Source organism: Pelophylax lessonae (assembly GCF_965119305.1).
Source record: "Pelophylax lessonae genome assembly, chromosome: 1".
NCBI lineage: Eukaryota > Metazoa > Chordata > Amphibia > Anura > Ranidae > Pelophylax > Pelophylax lessonae.
In genome coordinates this window covers 391,422,899-391,440,809 of record NC_138768.1, presented here as the reverse complement: position 1 = coordinate 391,440,809, position 17,911 = coordinate 391,422,899, and the positions used below count along the sequence as shown (strand labels likewise).

At 42.8% G+C, this 17,911-nt stretch overlaps 1 protein-coding gene across 1 annotated transcript in view; it reads left to right on the top strand.

Moving 5' to 3' along the window:
- Window positions 1-17,911, top strand: part of ZDHHC21 (zDHHC palmitoyltransferase 21) — a 65,200-nt gene that overhangs the window by 13,633 nt on the left and 33,656 nt on the right. Inside the window, exons 3-4 of the mRNA XM_082244226.1 lie at window positions 6,891-6,989; window positions 17,289-17,400. Of these exons, the coding sequence (XP_082100352.1) occupies window positions 6,891-6,989; window positions 17,289-17,400 (211 nt within the window). The remainder of the gene's footprint in view (window positions 1-6,890; window positions 6,990-17,288; window positions 17,401-17,911) is intronic.

The window sequence follows — 17,911 nt, the reverse complement described above, 5'->3', positions numbered from 1 at the left end:
GCCACTCAAGCTGGTTGAACAAAAAAAAAATGACCCATGTTTTGCCAGTCTGAAAGGGCTGGCTGAGGCCAAACAAAATGTATAAGCCTCCCGATATGTTTGCACAGCAGTACTAAGTAAAGGAGGCCTAGCACAAAGGGTAGAAACTGCTTGTGGTGAATCTTACCTCAACAAATCTCTTCTGGTTCTGCCTATCAGAGTCTTCAAAGACCCATCAGGCAAGAGGTTAGAGGCCCTCCTTAATGCCTCTTCTGCTCTGTCGAGCTTGGCCATGCAAAGAATGTTGATGTTTATGGACTTTTGCCAAACTCTGGCAGTCTGGATCAAGCAAATGCCGCACCACCCCCTCAGTACTCCATTAATTTGAGCTCCACCCAGTTGCTTTCTGGTACTGTGTAGACGGTTTGGCGGGTTCCCTGCACCAAATTCTCTTCTGGCTCCCAGGTCTGTACAAATGCACATTATCCTCTGTCTGCAGAATTGATCCAGTTTGAATGAAATGCTTGGAAAGGGTTTTGTTTGATGGAGAATAATTCTGAGTAACTAGATTCCCTAACAAAGTCACTAAGCTAAGGTACCTTAGGCAAAGTCTGTCCCTTTTGTGTTCCAGGAGACTTCCTTTCATTCCTCCCAGACTTCCACTTCATAAGCCAATTCACTCATTTCCATTGCAAGTCCTAGAAGCCCAAGTCATTCAAATCCTAGTAATGTCTTCCTCACAAAGAAAAGGCACCCCCACTATTAAAATGGGAAACATCTTTTGGCTTTCAGCTGCCTGGTGGACTCCATGATTTTCATATCTATGGTTTTCCATCACATCAGTGGTGTTTGTCATTTGTGGTAGATGAACTGCCCTATTAGGTTTGTGGCTTTTCTGTGGCTTGTCCACAGCCCCTTTGGTATTAGTGCTTGCCCCTATTCCGGTGTTGCTGTGCTCTCAGGGAATCCACAAGGAATCCGTTTAATCTAAACAGCCTTCTCTTGAAGGATCACTGGCCCTGGCCTTGGAAAACAATGTGCATTGTTTGATACTAACACTTTAGAGTTTTGGGTGGATTCTTATGCCCCGTACACACGTACCGATTGTCGGACGTAAATATTCGGCCAACGACCGATCGGCCGATTGTAGGCTTGTTAGTATGATGCTTCCAACAGCGCATTTTCGGCCGAACAGAATTTGTCGTGCAAGCATTAAAATTTTTGTTGGCCAACACCAGAACGGCCGATTGTTCGCCAGTCAGTACAGATTTCGGCCGACAGACAGCAGATTAGCAAGACTGGGCATGCTCCGAAAAGAAAAAAGACAAGGAAAGTTAACCATCACATGACATCACTTCTGCAGTCGGCTGTTGTTGGCCGACAAAATTCGTGTGCAGTCTTTTGCAGTTTTCAACAGACACGACAGCCCTGGACAAAAGACGGCCGATCGTTCGGCCGACAATCGGTACGTGTGTACGGGGCATAAATCTACAGAAGACTGTGTTAGCTTCAACCCGTTGCTTGAATTACCTAGGCCTAGTCTTGAACACTGCCCAAGCCTGGCTCTAAGCTCATGTCCAGAACCTGCATTCCAAAAAGCATCCGGTGGTCTGATAGGGTACTGGGTGTCATGGTGGCCTTACTCCAGGCAGTAATGTTTGCCTAGTTTCACTCCAGGTCTCTGCAGCTCAATGAATGGACTGTGTGTTATGAACTCCCTCAGTCTGTTGACAGACCCATGCTCCTAAATATTAAGGGCAGAATATCCCTGAGTTTGTTGCTGACTAACCCTGTATGGCAATCTCCTGTTGACCTGGACAGTTCACATAACAGATGCTAGCCTATCGGGCTTGGGAAGTTTCTATTGTGACAGAGTGAGGCCCTGCCACTGTGTAAAAGGAAGTAGAAGTGACAGAGGGTTCACACAAGTGCAGAGTGCAAGGTTCTGGATTATCGATCTCACATGAAGAAAGGTGGCTTTTCCACTTTCTCCAGGTTCTTGGTATTCTGGGATTGGGTTTCAGAGTTTGGAGTGAAGAAGTCCCCAACCCAGTGTCCAGGTCTTGCTGAAGACCAGAAAGGTGTGTAGAGGTAAGCTGACCATACATTATGCAATTTCCTTGTTCTATTTCCTTTAGATTTACCTTCAACTATGCAGTTCAAGGGCCTGTCTGATTTTTACAAATTGAAAGTGTTTAGTTTTGGCCTCATATATGGTGTTGGTAAAGCTAAAGAAAAATTGTACACAAGAATTGCATAGTGTAAGGTCAGCCTTACACACAGCCTTTTATAATGACTGTTTTGGGCATAGCTCAGAGCTCTCGTTAGGAGACCGGTGTGCTCTGTTCGGGAGATCGTATTCTGTGCTGGAGATAGGAGGTTGCTTGTCCAGAGGGCTGAGAAAGTCGAGATGGCTAAGCAAGTCCAGTGGAGTGAGTGACCGAGTCAAACAACAGAAAAACTCCTGTGTGGGCAACTATTTTATGTTGGACTTTTATTTAATTTTTCCTAGTGACCATTGTCCCTGATAAATTCATTGATAAAACAAAATTTTAATTGTCACCAGAACAGAAATATCTGGGAAATATTTAATTGGCGACATGCGCTCTGGTCACAGCTTAGAGTCTAAGACAACCTAAAGCTAATTCACACTAGTGCATTGATCTGCATTTAGCACAGCTGTAAAACGCCTGTCAACACAAGGACACCTAAAACAAACAGTTGTTTGTGTCTTGTTCACACTACAGTGCTGTGTTGACCTGTGTTGCGTTGTGTTTAAAATGCAAAATGTATGCATTTTAACCAAACGCAATGCAGGTCAAAGTAATGCAACACAAGTAAAGGAAAAAAAATATTGCTTTGTAATTTTACCTTACCAGTGGCCAACTTTGGGGGACTGGAGAGTAAGGAAAAAAGGCGTGCATGCAGGGCAGGTGCTTTCTATTAAGCATGTCAGCATTTATTGATGTCGATGAACTTGTTGCCCATGTTTGGGCACATGAAATCCTGTTTGACCCCAATCAAAAAGATTACAAGGATAATTGTAAAACGGGCCTTTGGTTAGTGCAATCATAATGATTAGGGTTGTTGTGCTAGTAGCCTTTTTACTAAAAACTTTCCAAAGATCTCCAAAACACAATAAATAGATCTAAAATGCATGAATGTGCGTCAATGCTTGTTGAAGTGTACATCCATTTTCCCTGCAAGTCAGTGTAAATTCAGCCTTAAAGTGGATTTCCATTAACTTTTTACAGCCCCCCCCCCCTCATTTTCTGGTGCATATCTGGAACAGGAAGTGAAGGGAAATCTTCTCAAGGGCGAACAAAACTTTTGAGTCACTGACTCAAACAATTATGTAACCATTACAGTCAAAATGCATTCTACTTATAGGTCAGTGAGTCCAAGTATTGAAGCCAGTGTACTTGCCAGCTAGTTGGGCAGGTTTGTAATGCAGACCTCTATATTTTTCCCAGGAAAAGTAAAAACCATGTAATATGCCTCATTAACTGTATTTTGACTGTAGCACTGATTAATGCTGTAGATCTATTTCCTAAACTATGACAATGTAACCTATACCCATTCACGTTAAGTATATTAGTTTGCCCCATTAGTTCGAAAAGTGAATTCTTATTAAATAATATGCATTTGCTGGTTTTATTTCCATCTTTCTTCAGTGTGTTTCAGGCATACATATTTTCTAGATTTCTTTGGGACAAAGCTGTTTTCTTAGATATAGACATTTCCCATTCAGAATACAGAGCTGCCCTACACCACTGCACAATTAGGCCACTGCCATGTCACTTTTCAGTTTCTTTAGATCGTTTTGCTTGATGACGGATTCCCAGAATTACTTGAACTTGGACAGTTCCAATCATGCAGTGTCTGTTTTCAAGCAGAATTGAACAAGTTATATTTTCATTTTGCAGTCATATTGGGAAACCCCCACAATGTTTGGTTTAAATTCAGAAGCCTTTATTAGCTTTCTAGTTTTTTCTTTGGAGCAGGATTATACAGAAAACTAAAAATGCAATAATCAGTTTACCACAACAACCATTGTGATATTAATCCATGAATAAATAAAGCACTCTATTGTCTGTCTGTGATACTTGATCAGCTCATGCAAAAAATAAAAAATATAAAAATCAAAGTTCCGTGATGATTAGTCCACAAAAAAATTAAAAAAAAACAAACAAAAGAACAGTGCACACCCTAGTGCAATCAGGGACTGTCAGTTTTCATGTCTTCAAGTGACTTGTGCGCATCAACCAAACAGGTGAAAAACCTACCCACTTTAACCACTTGCCGACCACTCACAGTAATATTACTGCGGCAGGTCGCCTTCCCTGGGTCCAGCGACGTAGACCTAGTGGTCTCGGCAGCACGCGCACTCGCCGCCGAAGGCTCGCTCCCTCTGTGTCTAAACAGTCGGGCCGGAGGAGGAGAGGCGACGATTGCTGCCTCTCTTCCCCGATTGTCGGGGAAAGTGTGAGAAGATCCGCCTGCTTGTGTAAACAAAGCAGGCGGATCTTCTCTGTGACAGACAGGGAGAGATCACAGGATTCAGCATAGCTGAACCTGCAATCTCTGTCTGTGTCACAGAAACCCCCCCCCCCCCACACGTCAGTAAGCATGAGGCATGCATTTAACCCCTTGATCACCAACAGTTAACCCCTTCCCTGTCAGTGTCATTATTACAGTAACAGTGCATATTTATAGCACTGATTACTGTAGTAATGTCACTGGTCCCCCCCAAAAGTGTCAAATGTCAGTTAGGGGTCCGATCTGTCCACCACAATGTCAGTCCTGCAAAAAATCGCAGATCACCGCCATTACTAGTAAAAAAAAATTATCTCTTATTGCGATTTTGTTTTTACCAAAAATATGTAGCAGAAAACAAATTGGCCTAAAATTTTAAAAAATTTAGATTTTTGGGAATGTTATATATCAGAATGTGAAAATGTATTTTTTTTTTTTTTTCAAAATTGTCGCTCTTTTTTTAAAAAATTAAAAAATGGCACATGTGATCAAATACCGCCAAAAGAAAGCTCTATTTGTGGGGAAAAAAAAGGACGCAAATTTTAAGTACAGCGTCGCACGACCCCGCAATTGTCCGTTAAATTTAACGCAGTGCCGAATCGCAAAATATAGCCTGGTCAGGAATGGGGTAAAATCTTCCGGTCTTAAAGTGGAAAAAAATACGCTCATTGAGAATTTTTTTGTCAGACATGTAGCTAAATACATTTTGGCCTAAAAATATATGACAAAAATTTAATATATTGGATATTTTTTAACAGTCAAAGTAGAAAATGTATATTTTTGCAAAATGTTCGCTTTTTTTTTTATATTAATATCGCAAAAAATAAGCACAGAGGTGATCAAATGCCACCAAAAGAAAGCTCTGTTTGTAGGAAAAAAAGGACATAATTTTTGTTTAAGTACAGCATTGCATGACAGCGCAATAAAGTTGCGAAATGCCAAATTGAAAAAAGTGGCCTGGTCATTGAGCAGCAAAATCTTCCGGGGCTAAAGTGGTTAAACACACATAAATAGGCTCATCTGTGTCATCCAAGTGGCATTAATTACGGGGAAAACTCTCCACAGCTCTCCTCAGGAACAGTGTGAATGAACCTTCCCGATTCCAAATGCTCTCGTATATCATCAAGTATAAATCTCATGGAACAGAAAAGCAGAAAACATAGTACTCTCTATCTCCAAAAAAATAATTTAAACCCCAGCCAATACAAAACACTTACAAGCATAAAATCACAATGTGCTTAATAAATCTTGTCCTCAACCTGCTCACCACTACACACTGAGATGGTGGTGTTATGCCTTCGGGGCTTTTCTCTTCCCTTCTGAATACATTGTGCCCTCTGATTGGGCTTCCTCAATGGGTGTGGAGCCAACTTACCCGAGCCCTTAAATAGTATCTAACTGGATCGTTATGGCAACATTATACAATACATCCCGTTAGAATCAGAAGTGTCAGTCGGCTCTGATCAATTTCAGAGGGGCTAAGTGGGGGCAGATGGAGTTTTGTCTCATTAACACAACATACTGAAATTAAAGCCTCAAGATCTGTAACCTTTTTGCTAGGACAGTGTTCAAATCCAGTTTACAGCTGATTATGAAATTTACCAATATAGTACAGATAGGGCTAAATAGGGTAAACATAACTTCCCAGCCCCCTCCTTAAAGGAAAAGTTGACCTTTTGGGAATCTGTAATGTGTTCCACCAGTTTTTAGGGTGTTCCCGCTGCTGACCCACCCCCCCCCCCCCCCACAGGGGGCCAGGTATCTTCTCCCCACACTCTGTCACAATTTGGACTCAGAGAAAGGAATTTTACGGTAAGATATTCCATACTATGTAAAAAAAACTGAATTTTTGTAAAAACAGTCAAGTTGATAATCATTGTTTTCCTTTCTTAGGAGTCCTCAGAGTATTGCCCCTGCAGATCGCCGGTGCAATCATCAGTTCCTGCAGACCCTCAGTACAGTTGTCTGCCCATACCTCCATGAACTACAAGGACTCTCACCAGCACCATTGCAGTTCATTGAGAACTAAAAGCAGTTTGCCACAGTGGCAGACAGAACTTGTATTTCAGTCACAGAACTCTCTGAATAAATGACATGGCTATGTGTGCAGAGCCTGCACAGCCGTGCTGTTTTTAAATTGTGACAGTGGCTGCGAGGAGAGGATTCCCTGCCCCGCTGTCAGAATGGGGGGTCTGCTGTATTAGTAGCATGTTACACTTGGAATACAGGTGTAACATGTTACTAATGGTAAATGTATCCTTTTAACAGACCTCTTCATTCACCTAGTAGTATAGTATAGGAAAACTGTGAATACTTTGGTATTTTATGTTTAATAATGAATGATGTGTGGCTAATTTTATGCTTTGTTTTTTCAGCCTACTACGGTGCCTCCTTATTTTGCGTGGTCTCACTTTTACGAGCATCCACTGCAGACCCAGGCAAATTGCAAGATAGTCCAAAAATCCCCATCACAGGTAAGCAGTATGAGATGTCTGCAAGAACTGGTTTCCTGCTGTGAGCTGGGCAAATAGCCTGCATATGGTACATGACAGTGCCAGGCAAAATGAACACTAGATTTTAATGTATCCACCTGGTTTGTTTTTCTCTTATTGTTTTTTTAAACACATACCCCTTTTTAAAAAACATTAAGCCCCGGTTCACACTTATACGATGCGGGAAGGCTGCCTTATGCGATACGCTGGGGGTGTCAATGTAATCTTAACGACACCCCCAGTTTGATCGCATATCGCAGTGCGATCTTGCAGTTCGCACAGGATCGGATCGCACAAGTGTGAACCGCTGTGCGATCCGATCCTGATGCGGCTTCAAAAAAGGGTCCTGTGCGTCTTTGCTGCGGGTGCGGTGCGAATTTAGCCATACAAAGTGTATGGCTAAACTCGCACCGCACAGCCGATCGCATGTAAATGAAGGAGCAGTGCGCTCCGACATTACATGCGAACCCCGCAGCTGCATGAGTGTGAACCGTCTCTAAATGCAGAGTATTTCAATAGTTTTTCACTATCGGGGTGGTAAAGATGTGGAACTCCCACAAAATCAGTGGTGACCGCAGGAAGTATTGATAGTTTCAAAAAAACTCCTAGATGGTCATCTTAGGGAGCACATTATACAGAGATACGGAATATGATTTTTGACATGAGCACACACACATCCACACAGGTTGAACTGGATAAATAATTTATTCAACCTTACCAACTAAGTGCCTATGTAACTACGAGTATCCCCTGTAGCCGGTCCCCTTATCTCATCATATGCCCTTTTATTCAGCCACTTTTCTTACCAGTACTCCCTAGGGGTATATACTGTACTTTTTTCTTCAAGAGTTTTTCATAGAACTGAAAATACTTTTGGATATTAATTTCACATATTGTTTATTAATTGCTAAAATATGAAACTATTGATGTAGCTTAAGTTTCATCTAAATGCATCAGAAATACCCTCTATTGTACAATAAAAAAAAAGCTGAGAACCTACTATGTACCTGATACGCCTCTTAAATCCCCAAGTGTGATGTTTGGGACCTGTAATCATCTTGTCATTCTGATGTGGGAGAGGTCTCCATCAGCTTCTATGGCAACACATTTTGGAAAGGAGTCAATGTATAGGCCATAGGATTTGAATGTCACTTAGTTCAGGTCAGTTATTCAGGTTCATAGAGGACAGGGTATGTAACATGGGGCATTTCCTCATCTGGCCTAGTTCACTGAGTGAAGCTGCCCAGACACTTGTGGATCAAGACACTGTAGGCATTTGTTTCAGGCATCCATGGTGTTGGCCAGATCTGACATGTATGGTTTGTTGTGGTAGGTTATACCTGCTCATATCTCATAGGGATGTTAACTGCTTGTCCTGTAGTACCTGTGATTTAGACAAAGCTAGCAGTATACATAGAAAAACTGCAAATAAGTGATCCCAAGTTAATTTTCTATTCATTTGATTTTGGCCTTACTTTGGCCCCTGCTCTCTGTGATATCATCCCCAAGCAAGTAAAATGAATGCAAGGCAGATGCTAGGAACGCTGTTCCTATTAACATAGGTCTCGAACCCCCCCCCCCCCCCTAGATTTTCCAATGTGCATGTAGGCTTTTGGGAGTCAAGCAAGCAGCATTGTTTTTCTGGTAATAAAAAAAGAAAAGTATACATGTGGATTGAGACAAAGTCCTGCAGTAGAAAACTGTTGCAGGACTGACAACACAGTTTGGGATTTCATTGAAACAGACGCAAAGGTTGTCAGCCCATAACGGAAAATAATGAACTCACTGAATTTTTGGCACACCACCAGGAATTTTTCTGTACTTGCTGCATTTTTAAAGGAATAAAACATGGGGAGATGTACTGCATATTTATATTTACTTTGGCCTGATACACACCTATATTGGAATGTTTGATTTATGTTGTCTAGCATCTTTATATATAATCTATACAGTATGTATGTATGTGTGTATATGTGTATATATATATATATATATATATATTTCTCTAGCGCTCATCGACAGACGTAGTCCTCGGTGATACACCACCTTCGGGTTATGTTACCTCCGCAGGAGCAGGACTAGACAGGAAATTAAAAAGCTCTGGCCACACCCTAGGGGCAGTCCCAGAGGGTATATCCTCTCTCTCTCTGCCTCAGCAAATCAGTTATTTTCTGTCTAGTTAGGAGTAAGGACCTAGATACCTTGCTGGGATCTTAGGTCCTGGCAAGAAATTTTTTTCTAAAAGGATTTTTGGACAGCTTTTTTTCTCCAGTGTTCCTGTGAGATCTTCAAGCAAGAAAGCTGAACTGGGCGACGGGCTGGATGTTGAGATCCGGTGGTCACCCCAGTTCAGCCTACGAGCGCGTGCAGGCCATAGCTCCGCGCTGAGTCGGCCGCGACAAAGTCCCATTAAAGGACTGAACCCGTGAGTTAAACGTCTCGCTGAAACGCCAAAGACCATGAGTCACGGCGTCTGTATCGGTCGACAGCCCTCCCGCCCCGGTGGAGAGGGGTACTGTCAGGAGTTGGTGCCCGCCTGGTTCCGGTATGGTGAGTAGTATGTTCCCCCTGTTTTCCCTGACGGGTTTTGTGGTGAACGCGGGCCCCTCTCTGTATGGTAAGAAAGAGTTTCTTTCTATCCTATAACATGTCACAAATCCTCCTATTTTGAGTGTGATTTTATGTGTGCAAAAGCCAGGAGGCTTGGTTTGGGAGCTAACAATCTATTGTATACATGTTTTAAAGATGTAATCTGTGGCATTCTGGGAATCTTATGGGTTAAGTATAAGCTACCTACCAGTCAGAAGCCATGGACATGTAGACTGCCTTCCAAGTCAGATCTCCAGCTAATAGCAGGCCTCCCGAACGGCCATGCGGTCCGCCAGGGCCGGTACCGCCAAACACGCCATATCCCCATGCAGAGAGAGTGTTGTGTGCCTGCAGCACAACGCTAGTCAGCACAGGCCGCCGCCATTTTTTTTGCTGGATCGCACGAGCCGCCATTTTGGCGTAGCCTCGTGTCTCCAGCATGGGGGCGGCCATGTTTTAGGTGATTCTACACCTCGTGGAGCTTGGGGGAGGCGCCGGAAGGCGTACAGAGGGGCGGAGCCGCCTCCTTTCTTCCTGGGCAGCCAGCCAAAAGACTTCCTGTTTGTCTAAGACAGCGCTGTAAGCTGTTGCAGTTCAACTCTGAACATCAAGTGGTGAGCCTGGGGGTCTATCTCTCTCTCTCTCGATCGATAGGGATCCCTAGCAGGTAACACTAAGGGGTTTTTTGTGGCGCTGAGGGTCAAAAAAAAAAAAAAAAAAGTTTTTTCTTTACTTTGAATTATATCATCCAGGAAGTAACTGGAGTTATTATGGACCCTGCCACACAGATTCCCCCACCTGTTTCCCTCGAGGGGGCCTCGGGACCCGCCGGTGTACAGAGTATAGAGTCATTTACAGCAATTTTGGAGTCTATGGTGGCTCGGGTGGAGGCGGCCTGTCAGGGACGGGGGTCAAGGAAGCGACCCCCGCCTACCCCTATACTATCTGACACCTCTGACTCTGATTCAGAGATGGTCACTGCAGTTGCAGGTTCCTCTGCAAGGGCTGCTATCCCAGGTAAAGCCCCCTCAGACAGTGAGGAGGACGCTTCTTCTCCTGCTATAATTCAGGAAGAAGCATTGGTGGACGCACTAGTTGTGGCAGTGCAAGAAACCTTAAAACTTGAGGCTTTACCGGCAGAGGCAACTGAAACAGAGAGGCCTTTTGGGACTAATAAGCCCATCAAGACGGCGAAGGCTTTTCCTGTACCTAAATGTTTTGGAAATCAGATTAAAGGAGAATGGGAACATTCTAAACGTACCTTTACTATTTCCAAGCGTATTGCTAGACGCTATCCGTTTGAGGAATCCATCATTAAGAAATGGACGGTACCACCAGTCGTGGATCCGCCTATTTCCAGGCTGAATAAAGCCACGGTTATTCCAGTAGAGGACACTTCGTCCTTTAAGGATCCGGTGGATCGAAAGATAGAAGCGGAGTCCCGCACTATCTTTTCTCTGATAGGGTCAGCATTTAGACCAGTAATTGTTATTGGTCTAGTTTCCCAGACACTTACAGAATGGGCGAAGATGGTACGCCAAGATCTTAGGGGAAAAGATATTCCCCAGGAGACATCTGATTTGATAGAACAGATCATACAAGGGCTACGGTTTATCTGTGACGCAGCCTTGGACACTACTCCCTTGTTAGGGCATGCATCTAAGTTAGCAGTGATCCTCAGACGTGTGCTGTGGTTAAAATGCTGGTCAGCTGACCTAGGTTCCAAAAAGACTTTGACCAATCTCCCTTTCCAGGGGAATCGTCTATTTGGAGCCAACCTAGATGAAATCATTAAGGATGCCACCGGGGGCAAGAGTACTTTTTTGCCACAGGCTGCAAAAGCTAAGGAACCTCGCAACAAGCGAGGACCTTTCTTTACCGCCCATAAAGGACGCCCGGCTGGTACTTCCGGGAAAGGCAAGACTCCTCCAGGAGGGTTCAAGAAGGGCTGGTCGGACAAGCAGAGGACCAACCCAGCCAAACCCGAAGTAAAGGAGTACACAGCCTGAAGGTGCGCCCCCACCCAATTTCAGGGTGGGGGGACGTTTTCACCGGTATTCAGGACATTAGATCGAGCATCAACCACTACTACCGGTGCGATTCTTCCCTTCCAACATTTAAGTACAGGAAGCGGTAGTTACCGTTCCCTGTATAGATCTTTTCCTTTACCTTTTCCTAAGATTAGTCCCGATACCTCACAGGAATCGGATCTGATTGACCAGATAGGCCAAGTAGCCTCTAGTCGGGTGACTTCGGTCCCTGAGGTTCAACCAGAAAAGATCACCTTGCCTGATAACTATCAGGTATCTGATAAATGTGTGGGAACAGAAAACGACCAGACTTTCTCGGATGGTCGGGGCCAGATACCTCTAGGGACGCCTGGTTCAGATCCAATCAGCGCCAGTGGTCCTAGAAATTCTAGGCTGGCCTCTTCAAACCGGCCTGGCCGACTTGGACAGGTTAGTCGCAGACGTTCCGTGGGAACTTCGTCTCAGGGAGTGTCTATAGTCTCAAGGACCTATTTACCTTCGTGCTTTACAGTCGCTGGTTTTAATGGCCTGGCCATTGAGACCCAAGTACTGAAGGACAGAGGTTTGTCTACTTCTGTCATTCCTACCCTTATTAAAGCAAGGAAAGCGACTTCCAGCAAAGTCTATTATCACACATGGAAGACTTATATTGCGTGGTGCGAATCTTTAGGATTTCCTCCACGTACCTATTCGGTGTCTCGAATATTGGCCTTTTTGCAACAAGGGGTTGAGCAGAAGCTAGCCTTGAGCACCATCAAGGGTCAAGTTTCAGCATTAGCAATCTTCTTTCAGAAACCTTTAGCTACCAAATCCTTGGTGCGGAATTTCATCCAGGGGGTGCGGCACCTGGCTCCTCCAGTCCGCGCGCCCTTACCGCCCTGGGATCTTAATTTGGTTTTGTCGGTTCTACAGAAACCTCCCTTTGAAAACATCAGGGAGATTCCCTTGCTTACTTTATCCCAGAAGGTGGTCTTCTTGGTGGCTATTACTTCTGCTCGCAGGGTGTCAGAACTGGCTGCATTATCATGCCAGTCCCCATACCTAGTCATTCATAGGGATAAGGTAGTACTTCATCCTAAGCCATCTTTTCTTCCTAAGGTGGTTTCAGATTTTCATCTGAATGAAGATATTGTACTACCTTCCTTGTGTCCTCAGCCCAAGCATCATCGGGAACATGCGTTGCATTCCTTGGATGTGGTTCGGGCAATCAGGGTATACCTGAAAGCTACGGAATCATTCCGTAAGACGGATTCACTTTTTGTGATCACGGATGGCCCCAGAAAGGGTTTGCCTGCATCTGCCGCGACCATTGCCAAATGGATTAGACAAACGGTGGTACAGGCTTATTCTATTAAGGGTCAGAGTCCTCCGTTCCCTGTTAGGGCGCACTCCACTCGAGCGCTCAGTACTTCCTGGGCCTTTCGCCATCAGGCGTCAGTGGTCCAGGTATGTAAGGCGGCCACTTGGTCGTCGGTACATACCTTTACTAAATTCTATAAAATTGATGTGACGGCATCGGCGGATGCCTCATTTGGCCGCAAGGTTTTGCAGGCCGCAATTTGAGGAGACCGGTGGTCTACCTCGAGGGTTTTTTTCTGTTTGAAAAATTTTTTTGTTGAGTCTCATCATTAAGGATGAGCATTGTAAACTTCTAGTTGGCACCGGTTGGGCCTTCTAGATTGGGATTTGATTTCCATTTTCCCACCCCTCAGTCGTGATACTGCTCTGGGACGTCCCGAAGGTGGTGTATCACCGAGGACTACGTCTGTCGATGAGCGCTAGAGAAAAATGGATTTTTGTAAAATCTTACCGTAAAATCCTTTTCTCTTAGCTCATCGACAGACGTAGTCCCCGCCCCTCTGTTTTGGAGTTGGGTTGGGTTAAATTCTCTAAGCACTGCTTTTTCACATAACTGATTTGCTGAGGCAGAGAGAGAGAGGATATACCCTCTGGGACTGCCCCTAGGGTGTGGCCAGAGCTTTTTAATTTCCTGTCTAGTCCTGCTCCTGCGGAGGTAACATAACCCGAAGGTGGTGTATCACCGAGGACTACGTCTGTCGATGAGCTAAGAGAAAAGGATTTTACGGTAAGATTTTACAAAAATCCATTTATATATATATATATATATATATATATATATATATATATATATATATATATATATATATATATATATATATATATATATATATATAGTGGGTACGGAAAGTATTCAGACCCCCTTAAATTTTTCACTCTTTGTTATATTGCAGCCATTTGCTAAAATCATTTAAGTTCATTCTTTTTCCTCATGAATGTACACATAGCACCCCATACTGACAGAAAAACACAGAATTGTTGACATTGTTGCAGATTTATTAAAAAAGAAAAACTGAAATATCACATGGTCCTAAGTATTCAGACCCTTTGCTCAGTATTTAGTAGAAGCCCCCTTTTGATCTAATACAGCCAGGAGTCTTTTTGGGAAAGATGCAACAAGTCTTTCACACTTGGATTTGGGGATCCTCTGCCATTCCTCCTTGCAGATCCTCTCCAGTTCTGTCAGGTTGGATGGTAAACGTTGGTGGACAGCCATTTTTAGGTCTCTCCAGAGATGCTCAATTGGGTTTAAGTCAGGGCTCTGGCTGGGCCATTCAAGAACAGTCACGGAGTTGTTGTGAAGCCACTCCTTCGTTATTTTAGCTGTGTGCTTAGGGTCATTGTCTTGTTGGAAGGTAAACCTTCGGCCCAGTCTGAGGTCCAGGGCACTCTGGAGAAGGTTTTTGTCCAGGATATCCTTGTACTTGGCCGCATTCATCTTTCCCTCGATTGCAACCAGTCGTCCTGTCCCTGCAGCTGAAAAACACCCCCACAGCATGATGCTGCCACCACCATGCTTCACTGTTGGGACTGTATTGGACAGGTGATGAGCAGTGCCTGGTTTTCTCCACACATACCGCTTAGAATTAAGGCCAAAAAGTTCTATTTTGGTCTCATCAGACCAGAGAATCTTATTTCTCACCATCTTGGAGTCCTTCAGGTGTTTTTTTAGCAAACTCCATGCGGGCTTTCATGTGTCTTACACTGAGGAGAGGCTTCCGTCGGGCCACTCTGCCATAAAGCCCCGACTGGTGGAGGGCTGCAGTGATGGTTGACTTTCTACAACTTTCTCCCATCTCCTGACTGCATCTCTGGAGCTCAGCCACATTGATCTTTGGGTTCTTCTTTACCTCTCTCACCAAGGCTCTTCTCCCCCGATAGCTCAGTTTGGCCGGACGGCCAGCTCTAGGAAGGGTTCTGGTCGTCCCAAACGTCTTCCATTTGAGGATTATGGAGGCCACTGTGCTCTTGGGAACCTTAAGTGCAGCAGAAATCTTTTTGTAACCTTGGCCAGATCTGTGCCTTGCCACAATTCTGTCTCTGAGCTCTTCAGGCAGTTCCTTTGACCTCATGATTCTCATTTGCTCTGACATGCATTGTGATCTGGAAGGTCTTATATAGACAGGTGTGTGGCTTTCCTAATCAAGTCCAATCAGTATAATCAAACACAGCTGGACTCAAATGAAGGAGTAGAACCATCTCAAGGATGATCAGAAGAAATGGAAAGCACCTGGGTTAAATATATGAGTGTCACAGCAAAGGGTCTGAATACTTAGGACCATGTGATATTTCAGTTTTTCTTTTTTAATAAATCTGCAACAATGTCAACAATTCTGTGTTTTTCTGTCAGTATGGGGTGCTATGTGTACATTCATGAGGAAGAAGAATGAACTTAAATGATTTTAGCAAATGGCTGCAATATAACAGAGTGAAAAATTTAAGGGGGTCTGAATACTTTCTGTACCCACTGTATGTGTGTGTGTATATATGTATATATGTATATGATACATTTATTTAGTTACATAGTTAGGTTGAAAAAAAAGACACAAGTCCATCTAGCTCAACCAATAAAATCGATTTTATTTTATTATTATATAATATAATTTTTTTTTTTTTGTGTGTGAATTGTTAAAGGAAGCATTTCCTGAGAATAAGAGTGTAAGAATTTCGGCTTTAGTATAGCACAGATGCATTGCTACCGGCCTTCGTTTTCTCTCCATTGCTACATTACCTGAATAGTGAGCCATTCTTTGTTGCTTGAACAATAATCTAATATACTATGAACATGTTCACATTCCTAAGAAGTACAAAACAAGCAAGCAGACTGGATAGAAGTGGGTGTTCTGCTGTGTTTGATCAATTTTATCACCATAGCAACTGTTGGGTTTGACTCTGTTATTATGCTCAATACAACTGTATAATTATCAAAATAATGTTCGACAATAGATTCAAAACATTCCTTATAACCAGGAAATGCTGTATATTCTATTTGTCTTTAATATACAGTACACCGTTTAATATGCAAGTGAGGTTTTCATTCTACTGCCAAGTTGTGGAAAAATGTGTTTTAACCAATCCGCTTGTTAAATCAACTTTCCTATTTCTCTGCTTTTATAAAAAGACATTGACAGCCAGCCAGAATAGTTTTACTTTTTTTTCCTAGGGACCTAATGCTGCTTGAGTTTTTTTTTTTGGTATGTTCTTTCTATCCTATGCTACTGAACAATTTAACCACTTGTTAGAAGCCATCTCCCTAGCAGCAGCCTTATTTTCAGCGTTCTGCAGATTAGGTGACTTGACAACCAGTGGTTACAGCTAAGTAGCATGTAAATTGTAGTATACAGTTCCTTGAAAAGTATTCATACCCCTTGAAATTTTCCACATTTTGTCATGTAACAACCAAAAAATGTAACTGTATTATATTGGGCTTTTATGTGATAGACCAACACAAAGTGGCACATAATTGTGAAGTGGAAGGAATATGATAAATGATTTTCAAAAATATTTACAAGTGAATATCTGAAAAGTGTGGCCTGCATTTGTATTCAGCCCCCCTGAGTCAATACTAGAACCACCTTTCACTGCAATTACAGCTGCAAGTCTTTTTGGGGATGTCTCTGCCTTTGCACATCTAGAGAGTGAGATTGTTGCCCATTCTTCTTTGCAAAATAGCTCAAGCTCTGTTAGATTGGATGGGAGAGCTTCTGTGAACAGCAATTCTTAAGTCTTGCCACAGACTCTTAATTGGATTTAGGTCTGGGCTTTGTCTGGGCCATCCTAACACATGAATATGCTTTGATCTAAATCATTCCATTGTAGTTCTGGCTGTATGTTTAGGGTCGTTGTCCTACTGGAAGGTGTACCTCCACCCCAGTCTGAAGTCTTTTACAGACTCTTAACAGGTTTTCTTCTAGGATTACAATGAAGAGTACCGGTAGAGTACTGAAGGAGCGAGTCCGACCCCTTTTATTGATATTTATAGCTGTTACTGACATTAGATGGCAACTTGTCATGCATCAATGACCTGGCCACCGAACAGTCCTAAGGAAATGGCTTTTTTTTTAAACTCGTTTTTATTCAAAGAGTTGTGCAACACATACAATATACATGGAAATGTAACGCTACCATAAGTTAAGGAAATGCCTTTCTGCAAACCACTCTTGGGACTATGGAGCACAAATTCCTGTTTGCCTTCCTTATAAATTACATTTGGCTAAATTGTGTTTGGATTTTGACCTTTTTTTTTTTTTTTATTTTATTTTTTACCTGTTTTTAGGATTGTAACTTTTATTTTGTTTTCTAGAAAAAGAATTCTGGGAATTATGCAACAAATGCAACATGATGAGACCAAAACGCTCTCACCACTGCAGTCGATGTGGGCACTGTGTCAGAAAGATGGATCACCACTGTCCTTGGTAATGGCCTCACTTTATTCTGAGATTACCTTCTGTGTAATCAAGTCACTTCTTATTGGTTTACAGATTGTAAAAGTTATGCAAACCATAGCCACAATGCTATTATAAATGTCTAATAGTTATGGATCACTGTAGCCTAACCAATAGCCAGACATGTAAAATAATATTCTTATCCAGTTAGAGAATAAGTGAATAATCAGCAGCATGACAGTGTAACCCACCTGAAGACAGGGGTCTGCAAATGCTACCAACAACACAACTACAGTGACGGGGAAAAAAAGTATTTGATCCCCTGCTGATTTTGTACGTTTTCCCACTGACAAAGAAATGATCAGTCTATAATTTTAACAGTGAGCAACAGAATAACAAAAGAAAAAAATCCAGAAAAACATATTTCAAAAGAGTTTTATAAATTGATTTGCATTTTAATGAGCAAAATGAGTATTTGACCCCTTTGCAAAACATGACTTAGTACTTGGTGACAAAACCTTTTGTTGGCATTCAGAGGTCA